General features: G+C 44.5%; 1 protein-coding gene across 4 annotated transcripts; it reads left to right on the plus strand.

Moving 5' to 3' along the window:
- The first annotated feature begins 35 nt into the window (after nt 1-35).
- On the plus strand, nt 36-23,937 carry DPH5 (diphthamide biosynthesis 5). 4 transcript variants are annotated; one of them, XM_035124069.2, is made up of 8 exons: nt 36-85; nt 1,973-2,188; nt 2,274-2,398; nt 8,967-9,075; nt 13,646-13,766; nt 19,562-19,601; nt 21,995-22,098; nt 23,708-23,937. In XM_035124069.2, the coding sequence occupies exons 2-8, from the start codon at nt 2,054-2,056 to the stop codon at nt 23,920-23,922; spliced, it is 849 nt and encodes a 282-aa protein (XP_034979960.1). In that variant the 5' UTR covers nt 36-85; nt 1,973-2,053; the 3' UTR covers nt 23,923-23,937. The 4 variants fall into 4 exon arrangements, with proteins under 4 accessions (XP_034979960.1, XP_060132678.1, XP_034979961.1 ...); XM_060276695.1 differs by lacking the exon at nt 36-85 and adding an exon at nt 134-239; XM_035124070.2 differs by lacking the exon at nt 36-85 and having other exon boundaries at nt 134-2,188.
- The last annotated feature ends 948 nt before the right edge of the window (nt 23,938-24,885 follow it).

Below are 24,885 nucleotides of genomic sequence, written 5' to 3' on the forward strand. Positions count from 1 at the left end.
AAGCTGTCTCGCTTGACGGCAAAGCGGCGGGGAAACCCGGAAGTGGCAGCGGCGGCTTGAGAGGTGCTCCGCTGGCGGCGCACGTGTGAGTACGAGCGGGGAGGCGGGAGCAGGCCGGGGCGGGGGGGGGGGAGTGATGGGACTCTCCAGCCAATGGCAGGAGCCGCAGCAGCCGGTGCTAAGCGAGCCCTGCTTTGCATATTGGCGCGTGTACAGGTGTGCGTGGTGGGGTTTCTCAGGTAAGCTTGCAGTCCGGTGTCCTGGGCGACGTTGCCACTTTAGGGGTTATCCCGTATCCCAGTGTATGTCCTGTATTGGTACGGTTTCGTGCTGCGTTCGGGGCGGGGGGCTATTGGGTTGTTGTTTTTATTTTTATTATGCATTTTGAGGTTTTATATCTTGATTTTATTATGTGAACCGCCCTGAGATCCCGGGTATAGGGCGGTATAAAAAAAATCAATAAATCATCATCATCATCGATATAGTCATGTGCTGTCTTTCCCTTTCACTGAGATTCCCGCATCACAAGGAGGGTTGGACTAGATGACCCTTGGCTCCCTTTCCATCTCTGTGAACCTGTGATTTGGGTCTTTCCAAAGATGAGCGTTTGAAAGGGTCATGTGTGAAAGGTCATGTATTTAAGCTCTGGGTAGCCAAGCACAGGCAGATTTACAAATTTGTGTGTGAGAGAGGGAGGGAGTGTGACAGATGCCTGAGGGGCCGTATTGTGTTAGGCAGCAATAGATTGCAATGGGTAGCTTTGCAGTCACTTCAGCACCACAAAAACAACTGGCACCCACATGCCCCGCCCCATATTTTGCCAGAACAATAGTGACAACCCGCGTCTACACATGCACAGTGGGGCTGGAACTCTAAATTAAGTGTTCATACAATTCTCCTAGTCTTTCCCCCTTTTTCACCTCCAAGCAGTCCAGGAGAGTGCAGAGTTTGCTATTTCCTGACAGTCTTGCAAGGTGGGTTAGGCAGAGAGAGAGAGAGAGAGAGAGAGAGAGAGAGAGAGAGAGAGAGAGAGAGAATGGGCAGTCTAAAAGTCACCCAGTGACCATGAGTTTCGTGCCAGTCCAGAGTAGAAATGCAACCTGCTTCTAGGTGCACTGAATTTAGTGGTGGTGGCTCCCAGGTAAGTGTGTTTCGTAGCACCGCAGCTTTACTTGGCTGGCTTTGAGGAAAGGAGGGGGAGGATGAAGCAGTGCTTCTCTGCATGTTGGATCGGAACAAAGCAATCGGAACATATAACCCCATCTCTGGCGCAGTTGCACTGACTACCAATCCATTTCTGAGCCCGATTCTTAGTTCTGGTTTAACCAAAATGCACCATATTGACCCCAGTATCCAATGGTACACATCTCCTGACTCGAACATACCCATCTCACCTGAGACCCTTTATCCTGGTGCTTCTCTGAGAGGTTTGGAGAATGGCAACAAAGGACAGGGCCTTTTCGGTTGTGGCTTCACATCTGTGAAATGCTGATAGTAACATCCTTTCGGCGCCAGGTTAAAACCTACCTCTTCTCCCATGCTTTTGTAGGAATATGACTACTATGCTTACTGCTGTTTCTCTGCTATATATAATTTTAGAGGAGGGGCATTGTTGCTTTATTGCAAAACCTGATGGTTTCTTAATTGTTATATAACCCACCTAGAGATGTTTTGCACTGGGTGACAAATAAATAGTAGCCATATATTGCTTTCTTTTACTGCTTATGGAAACCTGTAATTCAAGAAATAAATTCTGCTGGGGAAAACCTTATTTATTATTATATTATTATTTGTTGTTGTTGTTGTTGTTAATTGAATGTACAGTATATACCGCCCTATACCTGGAGGTTTCAGGATGGTTCACAGAACAAAGGGCAGTTCACAGAACAAAATTATTTACAATCTTCCATTAACTAACAACAATATACTGAATTTCTGATTGCTTTTTTGTTCTGATTCAACTTTTTGGCAGGTTGCAAAGCACTCCACCCTGGAATTGGTGTCTATTCTTTTACATTCCTTAATAATAATAATAATAATAATAATAATAATAATGCTTTACCTGATTGGACTTGGACTTGGAGATGCCAAAGATATTACAGTTAAAGGCCTGGAGGTAATAAAGCAGTGTAGCCGAGTGTACCTGGAAGCCTACACATCAATCCTCACTGTTGGAAAGGAAGCACTGGTATGTAAATGCACCCTAAGTTCTTTGGAGGGATGGTGGGATACAGCTCTGGGTGAAATAATACCCCCTTTCTTTCCCCCCCTAGGAGGAGTTCTATGGCAAAGAACTGATTCTTGCTGACAGAGAAACTGTAGAACAAGAAGCAGATACAATCCTGAAGGGTGCACATCAGTGTGATGTGGCTTTTCTTGTAGTTGGAGATCCTTTTGGGTAAGAGGAGGCAACACCTCTAAATAATCCTGTTACCAGAGCCATGTTAAACCTTAACCTCTATAGTACTGTACTTTGATTATGTGGCGGGGACTGCCTTTCAAACATGTTGGCTATGAGCAAATCCAGGGTTTTGGAGAAGCACCTATGCTTCTTTTGAATATAAAAAACTGGCTGCCGACATCAGGGTTGGGCAGAAAGGTGTATCAGGACCTACTGACTGATCTTCGGGGGTTTTGCAGTGGATCAGCAAGGGTTTCTGACTCCGAATCGGTCTAACAGTTATATCACTGCCATGCTCTGTACGTGCCTTTGAAGATGGTTTGGAAACTGCAGCTGATGCAGAACTCAGCAGCCAGGTTGCTGACCAGGGCAAGACAGTTTGAGCTTATGACAGCAGCTCAGGCATGACTTCACTGGCTGCCAATTAGTTTCCGGGCTCAAATCAAAGTGCTGGTTTTGACTTATAAAGCTTTATACAACTCAGGACCCCAATACCTCAAGGACCACCTCTGTCTAGGACCTTTGTCACCTGCAAGGGAGGTGCAGAGGTTAACGTGACACGAGAACAGGGCTTTTCAGTGGTGGCTCCCCCATTGTGGAATGCCTTCCCCAGAGAACCATGCCTGGTACCACCATTAGCAACTTTTAGGTGGCAGGCCAAAGTGTTTCGTTTTACCCAGGCTTTAGAGGATTTCATGTATACTTGTGGCCTCTTACCTATTTTTAGTGAGGTGAGTTGTATTAGACCTGCCTTTTTATATATATGCTATGATGCTTTTTGGGTTTGCTTTTATATTACTTTGTAAGACGCTTTGGGTTACTTTCTGGGGTTTTTTTTTTTTTTTTAAAGTGACGAATAAGTGTAATAATAACAGCAACAATGACAACAGCTAAAAAACACACCTCCCACGTCCTAATTGCGATTACTTTAAAAAGTATGGGGGCTGCAGGTCAGGGGGAAGAAGGGTTTGTGAACATGCTTCTGGTCCCGATCACAAATTCCTCAGAGCCTCCTTTAAATCTCCACATCATAGAATTGTAGAGTTGGAAGGGACACCAAGGGTCATCTAGCTCAACCCCCATGCAATGCAGGAATCTCATCCATGACAGATGGCCATCCAACCTCTGCATCTACCCATACATTCGAGCTACTGGTTTGCTCCTGGCTCCAGGTGGTGGACTTCAAAGCTCTAGTTAAAAAACAAAAACCCAAATTGGGTCCCACAAGCCTGAACAGGCCTATACAACTGAAATTAACGCTTATGTTAGGTCTACAATGAACATCTGTACCAAGTAAAAGCAACATCTTGGCGCAAACATCCCATAGACTCGCACGCTCCCTCCTCCCACCTCTCGCACAAGTTTCTGCCTCTCCCCCACAGTTGCTTTAAGCATGCTGCAACCGCACATTCACATTGGCTCTCACCGGAATTTGAAACCAGGGTTTGAAAGTGGATTTTTGACCTCTGGTTCCGAGTGAATCCAGTGAGTGTTGACCTTCGTCTGTGCCGAACCATGGAAGGGGAGGAGCAGAGGAGCAAACGCCTGTGTTAGAAACTCAGATATATAAAGCTAGGTGCCAAATGGCTTGTTAAACCAGGGTTACAGTCACCAAAACGCAATGCCTGGTTGCCATGTTTGGGTCAGATGGCTCAATGCAACTTTTGGGTTCCTGAAATTCATTTTTATTTGTGCAGATCCCCAGGCATGTACCTCCAGATGGTGGAGACGTCAGGTGCCGTTCTGGCGCCCGGGCAACTTCACTTGGTCACAAGTGGCCGATAGCCAGGTGCAAAATGCGCCTGGCGCCTGGCAAATTTCAAGCACTGGAGACGATGCTAGCTAGCCATGGTGCACTCCTGGTTTCCTAGCTTTGGTTAGTAGATCAGGAATCTCCTGTCTGCCAAAATACGGAGCACTTCTTTCGAGTGAACAGAAGGCCTGTATTCCTATATAAACTGTCCCATCAATAATGAGGTGACAGCCCTAAAATCCGTGGCAATTGTCCAAAAAGCAATCCGACTGGATTTCCCCCCGCATGGCTTTTCTTATTCGTTGCCTGAGATGCTCGATTATACTTGTTTGAAAGGCAGTTTCGGTTCAATTACATTTTGCAGCTCTGAGCCATGTGGTTGCTTTCGGTGCTGCGATGTTCCTCGCACACTTCTCATGTATACTGTGGACATCTGGGTTCTGTCGGTTTGGTTTATTAAGCCTCTTAAGTTCTGTTTTCCTATTCCCCCTGGAAGCCGCAGCCCTTTCTGTTACCAGGAGGCCATTCTTCTGCCCTAGCTAGTCAAGCATCATCAATCTGTAATGTCAAGCCATACAGGAGAGGGCTTTTTGTCTCCAGCTGGTGATTCAAAATTAATATTGCCATGTTAGCCGCAGGGGGGCGGAGGGGGCTGGGAAAACGTAATCACCGTGCACATCATGCGATGGCTCCCTCCTTATAAAGAAATGTATGTGTCAAGCGGGGGGGGGGGAGAGTAATTAATGTAAATATACCTCTAGGGAATATTAGGATACCATTTTCCTCCTCCTCCCTTTTCTAATTGAGCTGGTACTTAACTGCAGATGATGCCAGACTGAGAGATTAAAGTCATTACGCCACTCAAGGAAGTAACAATGTTATTAAAATTTTGCACCTTTGTACTGCTGCAGCAAAAATATTTTTTGCATGTCAGAGATGATGACGATGATCATTATTTATTGAATTTATATACCGCCCTATACCCGGGGCTCTCAGGGCGATTCACAGAATAAAATCAAGAAGTTGTTTAGTCATGTCCGACTCTTCGTGACCCCATGGACCAGAGCATGCCAGGCACTCCTGTCTTCCACTGCCTCCCGCAGTTTGGTCAGACTCATGTTCGTAGCTTCGTGAACACTGTCCAACCATCTCATCCTCTGTCGTCCCCTTCTCCTTGTGCCCTCCATCTTTCCCAATATCGGGGTCTTTTCCACCTCATGAGGTGGCCAAAGTATTGGAGCCTCAGCTTCACGAGATATAAAACCACAAAATACCTAATAAAAATGAAAACGACAACCCGATAACCTCCCCCCCAAAAAAAAAACATTTTAAAAGGGCATAGAATGTCAATCAAATCAACCAAAGGCCTGGTTAAAAAGGAACGTTTTTGCCTGGCGCCCAAAGGTGTATAATGAAGGCGTGAGGTGAACTTCCCTGGGGAGAGCATTCCACATACGGGAAGCCACTGCAGAAAAGGCCCGTTCTCATGTTGCCACCCTCGGGGAGGAGGCACATGAAGAAGGGCCTCAGAAGATGATCTCAGGATCTGGGTAGCTTCATATGGATAGAGGCAAGTCCTTGTGGTATTGCAGTCCTGAGCAGTCTTGGGAGTTGTAGTTCAAGAACATCTGGGAGCTGAAGTTTGAGAAAGGCTGCCATACAAGAATAAATCTATTGAAAGCTCCTTGAGCCAAGCAATCACAGTATCCATTGTATCTGATCAGCAGTTATAATCAACGGCACAATACTCTTGTTCAAAGGTCCAAAAGGACAGGAATAGTTTTGAGTTGTCACCAGAACCTTCGCTGCCTGATTTCAGAGAAATCCGGGAAATCCGCTGCCTGATTTCAGAGAAATCTGATTTCCAAGCTCAAGTAGAACCCTAAAGAAGGTTCAACTATTAGGGGTTCCCTGGCCAATCATAGAATTGTAGAGTTGGAAGGGATGCCAGGGGTCATCTAGTCCAACCCCCTGCAATGCAGGAATCTCAGCTAAAGCATCCATGACAATTGTGGCTCAGGGGAAGGATAGTATCAGGAGAGGGGAGGGTTTTTCAGCTTGTTTGTCCCCATGCCATTTGGGACTTTCTATGTCAAAATCATCCCCTTGAACTGTGCTCAGGGAGAGATAGTCACCATGCCATCTCTAAGGGTAGCTCCACACACAGCACATTGTGGTGGTCAAGCTGGGACGTTCCTAAGTCCCAGGCTAAACCTGTCCAGGAACAGTGATAGCTGGCAGTCAGCATTCTGTGCCACTGGGCCACCAGAGCCTCTGGTGACAAGCTAGAATCAAGAAGTGACCGCAGAACCTATATGGGAAAAAGCTGTAAATCCTGTTCCCTTTGGCTAGTGCCTGAAAACTCCAAGTGACAAAAATGTTAGAAAGGAGAGGGGTTTAGGCAGAGAGAGAGAGACTTTCCGGGGCACTTTTGGAAATTCAGTGCCTGTGGCTGGGAAAGGGCTGCTTCCCCGCCAGATGCCGTTTCTGTTCCCTGCTCACCTCCATGGAATGAGCAGCACGGAACTAAGACACCTTGGGGAAAAGAGGGCAGCTGAAGCCATTGTTCAGCTTTGCATTTCTTATTTAAATGCATTTCCACACCCGGCTGCCTAATGCAGCGAACATGATTGATGAATACTTGAGCAGCAACATTTACAAAGCCGGGGCTTTCAGTAATCATAGATGCTGCAGAAGATCGGTCTTGGGATCGGTTGCCACCCCACAAAACAGTTCAGATGGGGCAGGCCATATAGATTCAGATGACCCCTTTGAGCAAAAGTGAGGGTGGCAATCTGCTTTCAACAGAGGATGCAGCCCTCTTAACTGAAGCATCAATCTGTGCCTTAATTTGCATGCTGTTTGCCCACTCTAGTGCTCTTCCCTGGACTTTGCCCAACCATTTGTTCCTGTACATCCCTCTGAAGAGAGTGGATTTTTAAAGAAAAAGTTAGATGCCTGTCTGGCATGTACAGTACAGATCTAGCACTCCTGAGGGGTGACAATCCATCTCCCCCAAAGTTCTCCTCAATAGCAAATGGGAACAGTTAGAAAACAAAACCCCTTTTGCATACTGGTGCAAGTTTAGAGCACGCATGCAAAGTTTCTCGTTTACAATTGCACGAAGGCCTGTTTGCACAGTAATTAAGAAGAGGACGGGAGTTATGCCGGTGCTGCTCTGCATGCTGATGTTTCCCAGTCAGCGAGATGCTCTGCAATCTTCTGTAAGGGGCAAAAAAAGAAGGGGCCGCCTAACTAGCAGGCAAAACTGCATTAATACAGCGTTATTCAAGTTAAAACGCAAAAAGCTGCCTCCTTCACCTTCCGCATGTTTACATTGCTAAAGTGCCTTCTGTGCAAACTTAGAACCTGCGCCTGATCTTTTGTGGTCCTGAGCCGTTTAAGGCTTTATCGGTCAAAAAGTGTACAGATTTACCCTCAGGATCTTTGCTTGTTTATATGTGATGCATCATGTATCTTTCGCAAAGGGCGAAACAGGAGAACCAACCTCGAGGTGCTGAAGAAAGAGGAATGCACTTAATTGCAGTAAATAAAAAGTGTGTTGCTTTTCCTCCAGCATCTTGTGTTGGGCTCTCCTTTTTCTTGTTACTTCCTGTGCTTCTGTGACAAATCGAAGCACTTTTGGAATGTTTATTCCTACCCGGCTGGCAAAGAGTTAACCCACCTCCAGCCTGACTGACATAGAACTCTGATGGGGGCGGGACTGTGCCCGGTTAAAAAGGAGGGAGTGTCGGTTTTGGTTAGTTAGGAGGGAAAGGGAGGAGGGTGTGGTGTGATGTGGTGGCTTGTATGAAGAAAGTGAAGAGGCTAGGAAAACTTAAAGTTAAATGTTTGACTGAGTTTTTTTTTGTACAACTGGAACAAGGCAAATAAATACTTGACACGTTAAAGAAACACTTATGCTTTTAACACAATAAAACTTCATCTCTGTTTTGCCAAAAAGGTCCGTCTGTATTTTTTCCAGCGAGGTACCAGGACTCACAGCCGTGGTGGCTCAAGAGAGGGCAAAACTCACCTCAGGCAGGGAGGTGGCAGTTTGTGTCCTGAAGTTACACGGAGGAGGCTTAGAAGGGTAACCTGAGGTGCCAAGAAGTTGCCAGAGTGCATAGGGCAAAATTTTACAGTGGGGAATCAAACTGAGGGAGACCCTTTACTGTAGGCAAGAGGTTATCCCATCAGACAGCCTAGAGTTTCTTGAGGTACCAGGTCACGCAAGCTGGAAGGCTCTCCTTACTAAGAAACCCATTAGTAAAAGGGGTTTATTTTTGAGGCGGCAGGAGAAGAGGGTGGGTGTTTTCCCCTCTGGATTCCTGTGCCGCAGTGATAGTAAGAGAGAGTGGGACACTGGTCGTCACAGCTTCCTATATGCCTACAGGCACTTATTTATTTGAGTAGCTGTGATAGGTTTGATAGAGGCAGGACATCTTTTTCAGCCAGAACTCTCAGGTGTAGGCGCCATTGCCATTCTAAGATAACTCACTCATGGCAAGTTCTGGCACCTCTTTTTCTAGAAAAAGAGAACTGGGTAGAAATATTCTTAATCGGCCTCCCCACACATAATAGACACACACACACAGAGAGAGAGAGTGCTCTTCAGATGTTTTGTTGGACTACAACTCCCATCATCCCTGCCCATCGGTCAGTACTGGCTGGGGCCTGATAGGAATTTGGGAATCCAAGGAAGATAAGATATCTTATCTTATCTTAGGTTGTGGAAGGCTGTTTTAAGTCTGTGAGGCCCAACGTAGGCCCTCTGTACGCCCCATATAACCCACTGCCTCGTTACTGCAGGGCGACTACACACAGTGACCTCGTCCTCCGGGCGGTGAAGTTGGGAGTGCCCTACACAGTCATCCACAATGCCTCCATACTGAACGCCGTCGGCTGTTGCGGCCTCCAGGTAACTCCTCTCGTGCAAGTGGCTTCCCGGCAGCGGGAAACCACAGCTCTGTTTATTTCTCCAGACAGGTTTCTGCAGAGCGCAGGCTTGAGGCACGCTGTCCGATCTGTAGGAAACAGCTGTGAGAAGTTGCACACTTTGTGGCCGGACTTTCTGTGGCGCTTCCTTTCTCTCTCCTTTTTTAAATAAAACAGCATGATGTAACTGAGATTCTAAGAAGTAAAAGCTTTATTTCTATGAATGTAGGCAATGCTCTTCTTTATGCCCTGGAAGCAGGGTGGATAAATATCAATGGTTTTTTAAAAAATAAAAAAGTCGGATTTATTTATTTTTAAATCGGATTTATTTATTTTTAAATTGGAGTTTTAAAATACAGTGGTACCTCGGGTTACGTTACCTTCGGGGAACGTAATTTCGGGTTGCGAACGCGGCAAACCCGGAAGTGCGGTTTTGCCATGCGCAGAAGCGTGCTACGCGCTTCGTGCATGCACAGAAGTGGCACCTCTGGATACGGACTTTTCCAGGTAAGTACAGACCCCCGGGATTAATTAAGTTCGTATCCAGAGGGTCCACTGTAAAATGCTTCTGGAGGAAAAATATTTCTAAAGATAGTTTTCTATTTAAGTTACATTATAGTCCAAAGGCTATTCATCAGGAAATAAGGATTTGTTTTGAGTTTTTCATGTGTGTTAAAACTCAGTCTGGTATTGTTTTAACAAAAAATTGTTTAACCACATCAGTTAACAAACATGGATACATATGCTATGATGTTATTGTTTTAGTTAAATAAATTGTTTAAATTGTTAATAAGGAAATGATTATTTTTCTCCTTACAATAAAGTACAGCAGAAAAGTTGTCCAAATATAAACACCTGTCTATGTATTTCTAATAGTATAACCAAATTAGTAATTTTTGATATAACTGTAAAAACTGCTCTGAAAATTTATTATTTCAAAAATGAAACCTTCATCTGGTTTAAATATTAAGATTATACCAGCAAGAATGAGTCTTTCTGTAACTTTTTATTTATTTAAATCAAGTCTTACTGACTAGTTATTTAAATCGTGATTTAAATCAAATCCACTCTGCCCAGAAGCAAATATTGGAGAGGCTAAGAGAGATTCTCCGCACTGGGTGTCATGAAGCTGGGGAAGAAGAAGAAGAAGAAGAAGAAGAAGAAGAAGAAGAAGAAGAAGAAGAAGAAGAAGAAGAAGAAGAAGAAGAAGAAGAAGAAGAAGAAGAAGAAGAAGAAGAAGAAGAAGAATCTATTTGTATAGTTGCCTCTGGGGCTGGAGCTGAGAAACAGCTGAGCCTCAGGTACACATACAAGCCACAAAGGGTGGATTTTAGTGCACTTCTCAACCTTAGAAGGCGATTTCCACTACGTTTCAGATAAAGGAAAGGGACATTTCCATGTTACATAGCGCCAAACTAAATTGCGAAATTGCCACAAGAGACATGGCAATGGTCCCCGGGGAAGGTCGCTTGTAAAGTGGGACCATTGGAGAAATCCGCAGAGGGATGGGTCTGTCAATGGCTCCTAGCCCTTCCCCCTAAATGGAGCCTCCATTATCAGTGACCATATACCTATGAGTGTCAGATGCCGGGGACAAATTTGATTTGTATCAGTGGATTTGACTTGTGCCGATAGATTTGAAACAACAAAAAGTTAGGGGCACTTTCTTAAACGATTGGATTTGATGTTCATAAAATAAGGGCTGACTTCCTTTTTTGCATTTTAATTTAAGTCTGATTTTGTCGATGCACAAGGCTCCTGCTCCATTAGTCTGCCCCTGGTTACTGAAAAACAGGAAACACCTTTGTAGGGCTTTTTTCTTTTTAAAGAACATGAGCTTAAGCTGATGGCTTGTGTCTGTTTGGGAAGGTTGCAGCCAAGTGGCTCTCTAAGCTACATGCATTTAGAGTTCAAACTCATCACAATGGGGCCAGGATGAATAATGGTCAGGAGAGACAGAGAATTCTGTGGACTGAGCATTGGAGCAAGGGCTTCTTTCTGTCTCGTGATTTTTAAAACCACTTTCATTGACCCAGGGCGAAGGAACTGATAGCTGTACGCTTTGGCAGACTGTGATCAAGTCTGGGATTCAGCAAAAGACAACCGGGGGGGGGGGGCTTTGACCTAAATACATAAATACTCAAAATACTCAAAAGTTAAAATACTCAAGCCGAGTATGAATCAAAGGGTTAAACGTTGCCTATTGACCTTTCCCCCTATTTTGAGTAATGCAGTGGTCAACTGACAGTAATTCCTGGTTGTATTTTGAGCAAATTCCCACCCATCCACCCGTCCCCGCAAGTTACTGGCAGGGATATTTTGGTTGTGAAACGCAAAATCTGGATTTCTCACTCTCTTTCTGGATTACCCAAGTGTCGTATTTAAAGAGGACGCCTTGTGTAATATTCCAAGAATCATTGACTGAGCAAGAACCATTGACAAAGGGGCAGGGACGTAGCTGGACCAATGGTGTGTAAGATAAGCTTTCTAACTTGGCAGCATGGGGTGATAGGCACCTTCTGAATGGGGACATGTCCCCCATTGCTGTCCGCTCATCTGTGAAGGAGCAACAGTACTGACATATGAGTTGTCTCAGCCTCTGTGCGCCAAAACTCTGCTGAATAAAATTTCAGGCTGCGTCAAGATAATAAAAAAAGCAAAACAAAATAAAACACATTAAAAACTACACATAAAAATATACATAACGGACCAAAAATAATTAAAACGTTTTCAAAAACGAAACTAAAAATAGAAATATATGACTTCAGAAACTCAACAGGCTGAGATAAATTCCAAATCCCTTTTCATGAGACTGTAAGCCTTTACAGCAAAAGAAGCTACCTTCTGAGCCTTGTAATGAAAAGCGTATTTTTTTCTTTCATTTTCCAACACTTCAATTTCTTTAAACATCTCCCCCCCCCCCCCGGCTTCAGGATCTTGGACCCAACAATTTAAGAATAATGCACTGAAACCAGTTGCTGCCCATAAAGTTTGCATTCAATAATATAACCAGTGTTGCTCCTTCGGAAATACATAATTTGCCTGGAGCTGGTATGCTCCCAAATCTCCCCATTGACCCCAACTGTTCAAAACAGAGTTGAGAAAAAGCTTTCCTGTATTCTGTTTTCAAGGGAATGTTTCTGGCTACATTTCCAAATGAATTCGGCCCCTGCACCGAGAATCCATAATGCAGTAATACATCTGAAATTTTTCGAAACCAGAAACTGTCCAGAGCTAGCACCATCTGTTCCTCAGACACAAAGATCTGCCTTATGAATTATCCTGCACCAGCGATTCAGCATCTTATTCTGTATTAAGCCCAGGACAGCGTCAAAACCTAACTGTGCCCTAGTTAAATAAGCAGGAGTAGCTTTGAATATCCCAGAAATCATACATAGAAAAACAGGCTTTCAACTCTTTCAACTAAGGTGATATTTACAAAGCAAAACTCAGCATCTTTGGGAGTAAAAGACTCCTTTTGGAATTTGAGAAGGATATAAGTACCGGTAGTTAAGATTCAAAAGCACCCTGTTTTAAAAAATCTAAACAACTCAAGAACCAGCATGAAAAAGTGAGGGAGCAAAATGTTGTTCTCTCCACATCCATGTCAAACCATTGCAGAAGTTCAACTTGGAATTCCCAAAGGAGCATTTTACTCTGAAAAACATTGACTTACAAGAAAAAAAAGTTTTGCATCAGAGATCACTGGATCCTGATTTGTTTTCTTTGAGGTGCTTTCAAATTTATTTTGTGAAATGTGCAAGGTCGTAAGATCCTGAAGGCAAGGGGAAACTACCTCAAAATATCAGTTTTGATTTACCTTTGTCCGTTCTGTTTGTGTACCATTTTCCTCTGCTATTTTGGATTGGGGCACTGTTCATAACCAACTCATTTTCTTTTGAATCCCTTTTGAAACGTTTCGTGCCAGCTTGTGATGTTGAAAATAAATTATTTTTTAAAAGTGTGTTTACCATCCTATTTGGAATCTTGAAACACGGGGCTTTAGGTTGGATTTGAACTCAGGCTGGAACAAGCATCTCTCTCTCTCTCTCTCTCTCTCTCTCTCTCTCTCTCTCTCTCTCTCACACACACACACACACACACACACACACACACACCGTACACTGTGGCAGCTCATTTATCTTCTGCAGAGGTGTGGGGGAATAATTTTAAGTTGTTGGTGAATCTTGCATTTAAATATCAAGCAGCCACTGATTTTTCTCTTTTTTAAAACAATTTTATCAGCCTCGCCGCCACTTCAGCCTACAGTATGACTTTCCTTGGGAGCATTGTTGTTTTTAATTTGTCAATCTTTTTATGGTTATTAGCCACTTTTGAATTCAACTTGGAAAAGCCCCATCTGGAGATACCAAGGGTTAAACCTGGGCCTTTCTGCAGGCAAAGAGATGCTCCAACACCGAGATTCGGCCCTTGCCATAAAAACCTCTCGATGTTGCACATAACGCCATGTCAAGTCTTGAGTCTACAGCCTTAATTCTGATAGGTGTCCTTCTCATTATCATCTCTCCCCCCTGCCCCTCTTTTCTTGGCAGCTCTACAATTTCGGAGAAGTTGTGTCTGTCGTTTTCTGGACCGATACGTGGAAGCCTGAGAGCTTTTATGACAAAATAGCCAAAAACAGAAGAAATGGCATGCACACCCTCTGCTTACTTGGTAAGGGCCACTTCCTGTTTTTTTTTAAAATATATATTTTTATTCGGTTTTTCATTTAATATTTACATTGTTATATAAATCATAATCTATACATTTTTGCTAATTTAGTAGGAGAAGGACCACTTCCTTATATCACACTTAACCAGACAGCATTATTTAGAACGCTCAGTAGCTGAGCAGCTATTGAACATAAGATGTGTTTGCTGGATTAGGGCGGTGGCCCAGCCTTTTCTCACGGGGGCCAACCTATGGGAAACCAGCAAGCAGGATCTGACCACAAGAGCGTCCTCCCCTCCTTTGGCTTCCAGCAACTAGCATTCAGAAGCATCACTGCCTGCAACCTTTGAGGCAGAGCATCGCTAGTAGCCATGGGTCGCTTTCTCCTCCATGATAGCCTCTGCCCTTCTGTCCAAAAGCAGAAGCAACAGCATCAAACTGTAGACTTAAAAGTCCTCCGCCTTACGCATCCTCTGCCTTTTTCCTTGCCTGCAGCAATTGCATCTTTAAGAAATAGCAAAGCTGAGCAAAAACCCCAAACCCTTCCCTGGACATAGGAAAATAGCACGTCATGGAGCCGAGCCTCTGCCTTGTTGTGGTGGTTTTCTTCTATGTACAGGGGTTTTTTTGTGCCATTTCTTCTTCGGGAGACATCTATCCCAACCCCACTCTCGCAGCCCAAAGGTGAAACAGTCCAGCAGAAGTTTTTACCGGTAGATTCTGCTGAATTCTGTAAACTGGTCCTTAGCCCGGTGATCATTTAGTTGTCTGTTAACAGTGAGAAAAGGAAACGAGGCCTGCCCATGCCATCAGCTTCCTGGCTTTGAGGTCTTAAGTTGCAATCATCATCCAGCGAAAAGGAAGTTTTAGCAAGTTCATTTCTTTACTAAGATCGCCGGGATTTTTACTGCGTCTTTTACAGCAGTTCCAGCAGAAGGAAATTAAGCTTTTCCTGGCATGAGGAGAGACAGGGGGGAAAGCTTCATAGCGTAAGCGGCTGTGTTCCCCGCTACTCTTAAAAGCAGGAGAGCTTGATCAATAGAAACAGGAGGCGACCCGACAGTCTCTGCACCAGGGCAGGATTCATTTTAATCATACAGAGCTTTTCAGACTAAATCCAGCCTTGCATGAAACCCTCCAGTGTGCAGGAAAGGGAGAGATTAAACAGATGCATTCAATCACATGTGGAATTTTGATCAGGATGGAAATCAGACTCATGCAATTTGCAAGCAATTAGATCATTCCGTGCTGTTTAGACATTGAGGTTGATCGGGGAGAATTGAGTTTCTTCCGACTGGCAGGATCCTTGATTGCAGCCTGAATGTAAATATTACCCCAGTGCTAAGCAGGTTTTCTACGAGTTTACAGGACACTCCAGACACTTTATGGGACATAACTGTTTACTGGGGTTCCTACAAGCATAGACCGCCCCTGTGGCTTCCACTGCTCTCCCTGATCACAAGCCACAATTGTATCCGCAAACCTCCCAAGTCAAAAGGCTATTTCCATGTGCGCACCGGAAAGAGCTACATTTTGCCAGCATATAATAAGCTTATAAATCAAGTCAGAACATGCATGCAGAATTTCCGTGCATTCCAGGAATTGGCATCTGGAAGCTGTCTGTACATCAGGACTTGGTTGTAAATCTTCTCTAACTGTTGAAATGTATGAAAACCTATACGGTGGGGATTTTGGAATGCATTTTAGAGAGAAGTGGATTTAATAGCTGTTAAATGCTCCCAGCCACCAGTGTGAAATGTCATCATGGCCTTAGCATACAATTTACGGTAATCTGTCCATTTTGCATTTCATTGATCCTCTCCTCTCCCCCCTCCATTCTTTAAGAACTGCAAGAAAGGAGGGTCAACAAACAAGCATTATTGTGATTTTTATTTTATTTTAATTACCTGCTGACTTTTTCAAATAAATGATGCAAAAAATCTTGCAACATTGAAGTTTGGGCTTCTTTTGCTCCCCTCTTTCTGTTCCTGCATTTCTTTGTCTCTACAACAATTCTGCACTGTCAAGTGACTGGTTATTGAAGGAGACATTCCAGCCATTTGTTTAAATATGAAAATGTACTTAATTGAGGAGCTGGTGGAAAGTATGTTTGCTGGATACAGATTAAATCAAAACTTTAATTGATTGAATGAAATGAAATTGCCACACTGTATAAATGGCAGGAGAAAGATTATGATGCTAGCTCACTTCCCATAAAGAGAGGGTGGAAGGAAAGGTCTATTGATATTGGAATTAATAACAATAAATTGCGGGTACGCTCATAGAAAGTGCCATAGTGTTTAGCCATTGGTGGTGGTGAGAACATGGCAGAGAAGGCCATGGATCAACAAGATCCTAAGTAGGTTGTGGGCGATATATCAATCCTTTGTCTCTTACCAATATGGACTCCAGACCGCGACAAAGGTTTCATATTTTGTCACCCTGTAATATATCGAGAATGCACTGCCCAGCTGGCCTCGCAGACCCAGCAGGCAGGAAGCAGCACTTTACTGCAAAGTAAATGGCCATTTCTTGCCTGTCGGATCTGCAAGGCCCTGTCACCTCTCAGCTGGCATTGCAGAGTAAAGGGCCAGCTGGAGAAATCCCTTTAGCGCACAGCACTTGCGGGATCAAGAACTAGGCTTGGGAAGTCAGATTCTCATAAAGATGTGGACGCTCTTGCGTTCAACCTTGCATGCTGGGGCAACTAGAGTGGGGCAATTGTGCACGTACAATTATAGAAGGTACTAAGAAACTTCAGTAGCAGAATAAGAGATTTGGCCGGAAGAAAAAGGCTTTGGCTGTAGCTTCTATCTAAAATGTAGTGCTAAGTAACTGTCCTGTCAGTGCAAGGATTTCTGCTTGTTCCAGGGGGCTTCACCTCTTCTCCCCACCCCTACATGCCTCCTAAATCCTTCCTAGGCATTTTCCCAGTCTCCGGAGCATATTTGGGGACGATGGAGGGAGAGGAGAAGAGAGGAAAGTCCCACTGCACAAGCAGAAAGCCTTGAGCTGACAGGACTACGGAGTTGGGTACCCATTCATTTGCAATGGGTCTGCTCTGACTATGGCTTCGTTAGATGTCGCTCCATGACTGTTAGCAGTCATTTACAATGTGGCTGCTTCTTCTTTTAACCATCGCCTTTGTCTTGAATTTTGTTGGGACTTGCATGCCTTCTCCTGTGTATTGCGTCTGTTCTGTACAACTTGAAGGTTTGCATTAGGCGAAAGCTGTAAAATGAAGCAGGAATTCCAAGTAGGAGAATCGAGACTGCAAAAGCTAGGAAACACATTGGGTCGTATCAAGCCAAGTCATACTCGGCATAAGCCCATTGAAATCAATGGACATGAACCATAGCCGTTGCAACTCATCAGGAGAAAAGGCAGTGATAAAAATAGTGACAAAAACCTGCCGCACAATGTTTCAGAGCCCTGACAAAAATTTGATTTGAGGTGGTTTACCGAGATCTGAATACTTCTAAGCTTAGAGAACTTTATGGAACGACAAGAGGCACAGCTGCATCTTTAAATGTACAAGAGAATGAGTTAGGGCTCAACAAAATGAAATGAGCTCATCTTACCAAAATCTGCAGCCCACCTAATTCAATAGGAAAAGGTGACTAATGTGGTGAAGGCTTGCCATGAGTCTTTTTGGGTTATTTGATTGGAGACAGGAAGGCACAACTAATGGGGCTTGCATCTCCAGGCCCCTGGGTTTCATGCCGCTCTAACTTAATAGATGATCAGTTTCAAGAAGTTTCATCTCCTCAGTGAAGCATGATACAAAACATAGTTTTCCACTTAGAAGACAGCGAGAGGAAACGACTTCATTGATCTCGTCCGTTCTAACCCCAAATATATTCATGTAGCAGTAAGTCTGCCCTAAAAAAACAACAGAGCTTGTTTCTTGGCTACAATCTACAGCTGATGTGTATTTAAGAGAGTTCAATTAAAGGATGCTGTGTCACTTTCCACAAGAAGAAAAATCATTGCAATAAATTATGTACAATCTTCTTCTTCTTCTTTGGCAATCACTCGTAGCCGAGTAAGATTGTCTTTCATGAACACGGTTTTAACAATGAGTCCGTTAGTGACTGTGGAGGCCAATTCTGGATCCACACATCCTTCCACAGTGGGGACATTGGTTCCTGGGCGGGAGTTGATCATGGTGTGGATTTGCCAAGCGTGCCTTCCCCTTAGCACAGTTCTCCCTTGCGTTCTGAGTTCGAGTGTCTTCAAAGTCCATGACACCTTTGGTAAAGGCTGTTCTCCAACTGGAGCGCTCGCAGGCCAGTGTTTCCCAGTTGTTGGTGTTTATACTACATTTTGTCTGCTGATCAAGTAACAGTCAGAGCAGACCCAGCAAACTAAGTTAATTCCAAAGGTATCGGCGGGTCTGCCATGAGCATGGCTTGGTCAGATTTCAACCATTTACCAGATGTTGGGTTGTAAGACTATAATGTCAGTTCATTTCTTAGCACAGAAAGTATTGATCTGATGTGTAGAGATCTTTCCTCTTCTAATTAATTCAAGAGGGTTCTGGAAGCTTCTCTCTGTGAAAGAAACAGGCAGAAGGTTCATGGTGTATGGGTTATTCCTTCAGAGAAGCTCAGTACAGCTGGCTTAAACTGGTTCTTTTATCTCTTTCTGTCAAGGTCATGCTGACTATAAAAGTAAGGCCAGAAGGAGCCTTACTATCTTTCTATCTCTCCTTCTGGTGTGGTTTTCTGTACAGTGGTACCTCGGTTTAAGTACACAATTGGTTCCGGAAATCTGTACTTAACCTGAAGCAAACTTTCCCATTGAAAGTAATGGAAAGTGGATTAATCCGTTCCAGATGGTCCACGGAGTACTTAAACTGAAGCGTACTTAGCCTGAAGCGAATTTTACCATTGAAAGTAATGGAAAGTGGATTAATCCGTTCCAGACGGGTCCGCAGAGTACTCAATCTGAAGCGTACTTAACCCAAAGTATGCGTGTAATTGGTTCTGGAAGTCCGTACTTAACCTGAAGCGTACTTAACCTGAAGTGAACTTTCCCATTGAAAGTAATGGAAAGTGGATTCATCCATTCCAGATGGGTCCGCGGAGTACTTAAACTGAAAGTACTCAAACCGAGGCGTACTTAAACCGAGGTATGACTGTACAGTGGTACCTCGGGTTACGAACTTAATTCGTTCCCGAGGTCTGTTCTTAACCCAAAACCGTTCTTAACCTGAGGCACTCTTTCGCTAATGGGGCCTCCTGCTGCCACCGCACCACCAGCATGCAATTTCCGTTCTCATCCTGGGGCAAAGTTCGCAACCCGAGGTACTACTTCCAGGTTAACGGAGTTTGTAACCCCAAGTGTTTGTAACCCGAAGCGTTTGTAACCCTAGGTACCACTGTACATAGTATGCTTAGTGTTAAGGTTTAGACTTGTTATAAGTTACTGTGAGTTTAAGTCTGCTGCTGCAACTGGATTTCTTATGGATGTATTGGATTTGTGACCATTACGCTCATTTGCCTACCATAGCAGTAAAGCTCTGCTGGATGAAATATTAATTGCCTCTGGTCTATTTTCTGGGAAGCCTGCAACATGTTTAAGTTGTTACTCTGCTAACTATGCATTGGAATCTACTCTGTATCGATATTGAGTAGAATTTCATGATGTATACATGCCAGCGGTGTGCATGAAAGAGAGATACCTTTCTTATGTCGAATGCAGCACGATTTTAAAAAGTCCTCCTTCTTAATACTTGTGAAAGTAATACACAGGCAATCAACTTGAAGTGTGTCCCCCGTTCTGTTTCCCTGCAGACATTAAAGTCAAGGAACAGTCGCTGGAGAATCTCATGAAGTAAGTTGCTTCTTCAAAAGTGTGTGCTGGCATGTAAGTGAAACGCATACTAAAACTATGGTACAGAGCAGGCACCACCAAACTGCGGCCCTCCAGATATTTTGGCCTACAACTCCCATGATCCCTAGCTAACAGGACCAGTGGTCAGGGATGATGGGAATTGTAGTCAAAAACATCTGGAGGGCTGAAGTTTGGGGATGCCTGATACAGAGAAAGATTCTCTCCATGTTTCAATTTAAGGCGTGGTTGGGTGAGGGGGAGGGAGCCAGTAGCCCTCAAACTGCTACCTGGACTCCCAACTCCCATTAGCACCAAGCCAGCATGGCTAATGGGCCCCCACCCTGGAGTTAAAAGAACCGATCAGCTGCCATACTAATCACATTTTAGGCCATCCAGCTTGCTCTCTTAACTAAGAATTAGAGCTGGTTTAGGAATCCTGGTTTAGGTGGACATCAGTGGTGAACGCGGATGCCTAAATATCTCTCCTGGCACCCAGTTTTGTTTTGTCTGCAGCCGGTCCCGCAGTGCCACAGGATGAAGCAACATGCTTCAGGTAGCACTGGGATAGGTGAAGGCCGGAACCGGCGTCCAAACGATGAAAAGAAACTCTTTTTGTGCTAGCAAACAAAAGCCATTTAGAAGGTCTTGTTTTGTCTCGGTTGTGCATGCACCCTCCCTTTCAGGTGCCCTTTTGGGGGGGCGTGTGAGGTGTGGAACATCTGCTTTGCCTGCAGAACCTCCAAAGTTCAATCCCTGACAGCTCCAAGTACGACTAGGAAAGACTTGAAATCCAGGAAAGGCACTGCCGGTCAATATAGATTACACTTAGCTGGAGGGATCAATGGTCTGAGTCAGTGTATGCAGCTTCCGATGTTTCTGTTGCAGGATGGGGCCCATGTGGCAACGCAGCTGTGATGGTTGTCTTGGTGTCTTTTAGCATTTAATGAATAATTTTTTAAGATTGGGGGGAAGCTCATGGTTTAATAAGTCTGTTCAGTTTCTCAGGTTCCGTATGCACCCCGTATCTTCGGTAATAAGTGCCCAGAGTTAGGCTAGCTAGCTATGATCCCTAGTCATTTCATCTGTGGTACAGTGGTACCTTGGTTCTTGAATGAAAAACCATTCTGGAAGCCCATTCGGCTTCTGAAATGTTCGAAAACTGAGGCGTGGCTTCCCATTGGTTTCAAGTGCTTCTTGCACTCAGCGGAAGCCTCGTCAAAAGTTTGGGTTCCGGAAAACATTTGAAAACCGGAACACCTACTTCCGGGTTTTTGGCATTTAGGAGCCAAAATGTACGATAACTGAGGTGTTCAGGAACTGAGATTTGACTGTAGTTTCGTTTTTCTCCTGATCGCTCAGTATTTCTAATCTAGGAGAGATCAGTCGAGGCAGCTTCGTTATTCCTCTCCACTGAAAGTATTGATCACCTCCAGACACGTCCCTACTTTGGTCTAGATTCTTATCCACGGAGTCCGACAATCTCTGGTGGAAATTTACCTTGGAACTTCTTCATAAGCTTTGCTCTTGCCAACTCCAGGGCTGGCAAACTTTGCAGAAAACAACCCTTTGAGAGCTGGCTTTTGGGTCTATAATTATGTAACTATACAGTATATGGTAGAAAAATACAGGCTTCCCTTCCAATTTGGCATGGATAGCGTGCTCTCTGATGTATCTCGGCAGTTACGGTAGATTAGCAGGGGTCTCGAAATATACGTGACTTGTGATTGTGCCGAGGAGGCAGCGCGACATGTGGCACCTCTCAGATGCGGAGAGCATTTTCAGTTTACTCATGTAGGCTCTAATTCCTAGCTTGAAAGCTTCAAAACAGCCACGCAGTGGCTCTGATTCACAGCACTCGCACAGAGGAGACTTTCATCAACGCCGACCGACTTAATTGTTGGTAGACGCTTCTTCTGCAAGCCGGCAGTTCTCGGATGTTGATGCCACAAAAAAGAGCCTGCTAGTAGTGCCTGCTGTTCCTGTGGCTGTAACATAGCACCTGGATTCGGCTGTTTAAAAACTTGGAAGTGTTTGCTTTATGTCTCCAGCTGATCAGAGGACAGCATGTATAACACCCGCCTCGGCCCGTAGACCTCCTTTTCAGTGTATTCCTTGCCAAAAACGATGGGTGAGACAAAACATGCACAGGCTTCTAGTGAGGGTCTAAACTAAATGGGCCTCTACATTTGAGAGCCATTTGGCTGCCACCCCCTCTTAAGAGCTTCCAGAGAGTGAATATGAGACGTTGGTTTGATGCAACAAAGAAAGTTTTATCTTAAAGCTTAACCATTTTGGGCAAGCCATGTTAAATTCAGCTTGGCTTTACTGTACATGGAACTGGGATACAGGGGGAACAGTTGCTGACCAGACTACCGTACCTTTCCTTCCATCAGGGGGAAGAAGATTTATGAGCCACCGAGGTATATGAGCGTGAACCAGGCAGCCGAGCAGCTTCTCGCTATTGTGCAAAACAGGCGGCTACAAGGCGAAGAACCAGGTACGCACGTCAGCTCTGGCCGCTAGCATTTTGAGGCTGGCCCTCCCCTTCTGTGTCCAGACCACTGCAGCATCAAATAACTCCCAATTTGTGCTGGAGATGGGCCCTCTTGAAATTGGCAGGCTAGCAATTGCCTACAGAGGCCAAGCGTGAACTTCAAGCAGGCAGAGCACTGTAGCCACAGAATGTTGGCCTGCAAACAAACCAGCCACAAACTCCACGAACCAGTTGGTTTTTTTTAAAAAAAGAAAAGAAATGCAAATCCCATATGAACATACTTTAGAGTGAATCACTTTGACCTTACTCTGTTTGCTGTACTTGCTTTTCCTGGAGCTACTAGTTGCTGCAGAAACAGCGGAGGCACATTGATCCTGGGAAAGTGTGTCTTAATAGTCAACTTTCGACGGATCTAGGGATTCTCGCTGGTTAGTGAAATGCAGAGACTTTCCATAGGGCTGTAGGGTGTCGAATGGCCACGTAGTGGTTGGGTGGAAGCAATGACAAAACGCTCCGCAAAGTTCGGCTAGCTCACATGCACTGTCTTTCTGAAACAAAATGGGAGGCACAATTAAGAGCCCAGAAAGGTTATGAAAGAATTGGCTGTTATCAGTGGAATCAGTCTCTGTAAAAAAAGCCCTATTTGGAAGGATGCAAGTCTAAAAAAACTATGACACACACAACTCATAGCAATCCAATCAGTGGTGGACTTTGGGCTTTCACATTACAGCAGCATCCTATGTGACGCCTCTTGCCTTCTGTTCCAAGTCATGTTTGCGGCGCCCTCTTGTGCTCAGCGCCCAGTGTGGGTGAAAATGGCAAAGGACCCCTGGACGGTTAAGTCCAGTCGAATTCGACTATGTGGTGCGGCACTCGTCTCCACTTCCAGGCCAAGGAAGCGGCGTTTGCCCACAGACAGCTTTCCAGGTCACGTCGCCAGCATGACCAAACCGCTTTTGGCACACAAAACACCGTGACAAGTGCCAGAGGGCACGGAAATCCCGAGCTCAGTCATACCAGCATCTCCCCCCCCCCCCCCCGCAACCCTGTCTAAACTTCTCTTGCATATTCTCCAGTCTAGGAATGGCAAAATGGTGTTGGACTCCAGAGCTGCCATCCCTAAACATTGGCCATTGCTGGTTGGGGCTGATGGGGTTTCTGTTAATACAACCTGCTCCCCAACCTGCTCTGGTCCTTTCCCCAACCTGCTCTGGTCCTTTTGCTGATAAATCAGTTACTAGGCCAGGAGGGCAGAATCGAGTCTTTTCAGCTAGGCAGCCTTCACTTGATGACTCTTGATGAATTACCCCACTGGTTTATACCTGCAATTCAATACCTTGAGAATGAGAACTTGCTTCCTGGGCTTGACGCTTTTCACATTTGCCACATCCTATTGCAAAGTACTTAAGCAATGTACACGTGTGGGTTTTTTTTTCTTTTAGAGAAGTCCATATTAGTCTTCAGAGGACAGTGTCTTTTTGTAAGCAGCGTGTAACTTTTTTTTAGGGAGAAAGAAAGCATCACTTCATGCAGAAGTGTGCCAAGCACACCAACCTCTTTCACTATGCTTCCGTAATATTCTTTGTTCTCTTAACTTTCCTCCCCTTTTTAGCAGAAATTGCAGAAAACACCGTCTGCGTAGGCTTGGCAAGAGTGGGTGCAGTGGATCAAAAGATTGCTTCCGGTACCCTACAGGAAATGACTACGGTGGCATTGGGCAATCCTCTACACTCCTTGATCATAACTGGAACTTTGCATCCGTTGGAATTAGACATGCTCAAGCTATTTGCAGTTGACAAATCCATTTTTGAGCACATGGCTGAATAAATATTTCTTTATGCACGTGCTTTGAGCTGAATCTGGTGTCACTAGTTAGCCATACGTTTTGCAAGAGCCCACCCCAGCTGCTCAAGTAGACTGCCGGAAAGTCCTGTTGCCAGTCCCTACGATGACACCAGACTATTTACCAAGGAATATAACCCGCAGAGCAATAATCAAGTCTGGTCTCTTGACAGGCTGCCTAAATTCGGTATGAAATGCATTTTTAAAAAAAGGTCCCTACCAATAAAAAGCCAGTTCAGAATGAGACATGTAAAATATGCAGAAGCAGTTCTCTAAACAGTGCTGGTTGTTCTAGATACAGAGTCAGTCTTCCACTGAAAAATTCAGGCCCATCTGTACTATGGCTTCTCTCACAAAATGTTTGCTTTCTATACATTTTAATGGCCATTCTGATCAAAGCACAAATTTTTTACTCAGGCGCTAAAACCCTCAGTAGCCTTGGAGCTGAACGATGCTGAAGCTTTGAGAAATTAAGCGCATCATGTGTTTTATCGGCTTACATATGTAACACATTAACAATGGCTTGCATCCAGTGCTATCCATATGTGAACAGACTTCTGCTTACACAACAAGACTTGGATTACAGGATACGATAGCCAGAGGGGAGGGGGAAGAGACATGGTATTACTGCACCAAATAATGTAGCAATTCTTTTGACCATAGCAGTGCATTCTACTGATTTCATGGTGGTTTAGATTTTGACCTCACCACAGCTGAGATCGACTAAGCTTGGATCCAGTGTGCCACTTCTGTAAATCTTCCATTTACTGAATGGCCTGCAGTGCAGCAGAGATTTCTCTTGTCATTGAAGGGCGGGAGAAAAAACTATTTTCATTAATCCTCTCTAGAGACTCTTCAGGCAACCTTCCACACTGTTGTGTAGGGCCTCCCAAATCTCCAAAACAGGTTTACAGGGTAGGGGATTGCCTCTCCTTCTCCTTCCATGAG

Source organism: Zootoca vivipara, chromosome 7 (assembly GCF_963506605.1).
Source record: "Zootoca vivipara chromosome 7, rZooViv1.1, whole genome shotgun sequence".
In the NCBI taxonomy this organism is placed as follows: Eukaryota; Metazoa; Chordata; class Lepidosauria; order Squamata; family Lacertidae; genus Zootoca; species Zootoca vivipara.

Excerpts from the sequence above, each read along its gene's own strand:
- DPH5 (XM_035124069.2), top strand. The coding sequence starts at position 2,054 with ATGCTTTACCTGATTGGACTTGGACTTGGAGATGCCAAAGATATTACA. Across the intron at positions 13,767-19,561 it reads GCACACCCTCTGCTTACTTG|ACATTAAAGTCAAGGAACAG; the intron begins GTAAGGGCCACT and ends GTTTCCCTGCAG. Across the intron at positions 19,602-21,994 it reads TCGCTGGAGAATCTCATGAA|GGGGAAGAAGATTTATGAGC; the intron begins GTAAGTTGCTTC and ends TCCTTCCATCAG.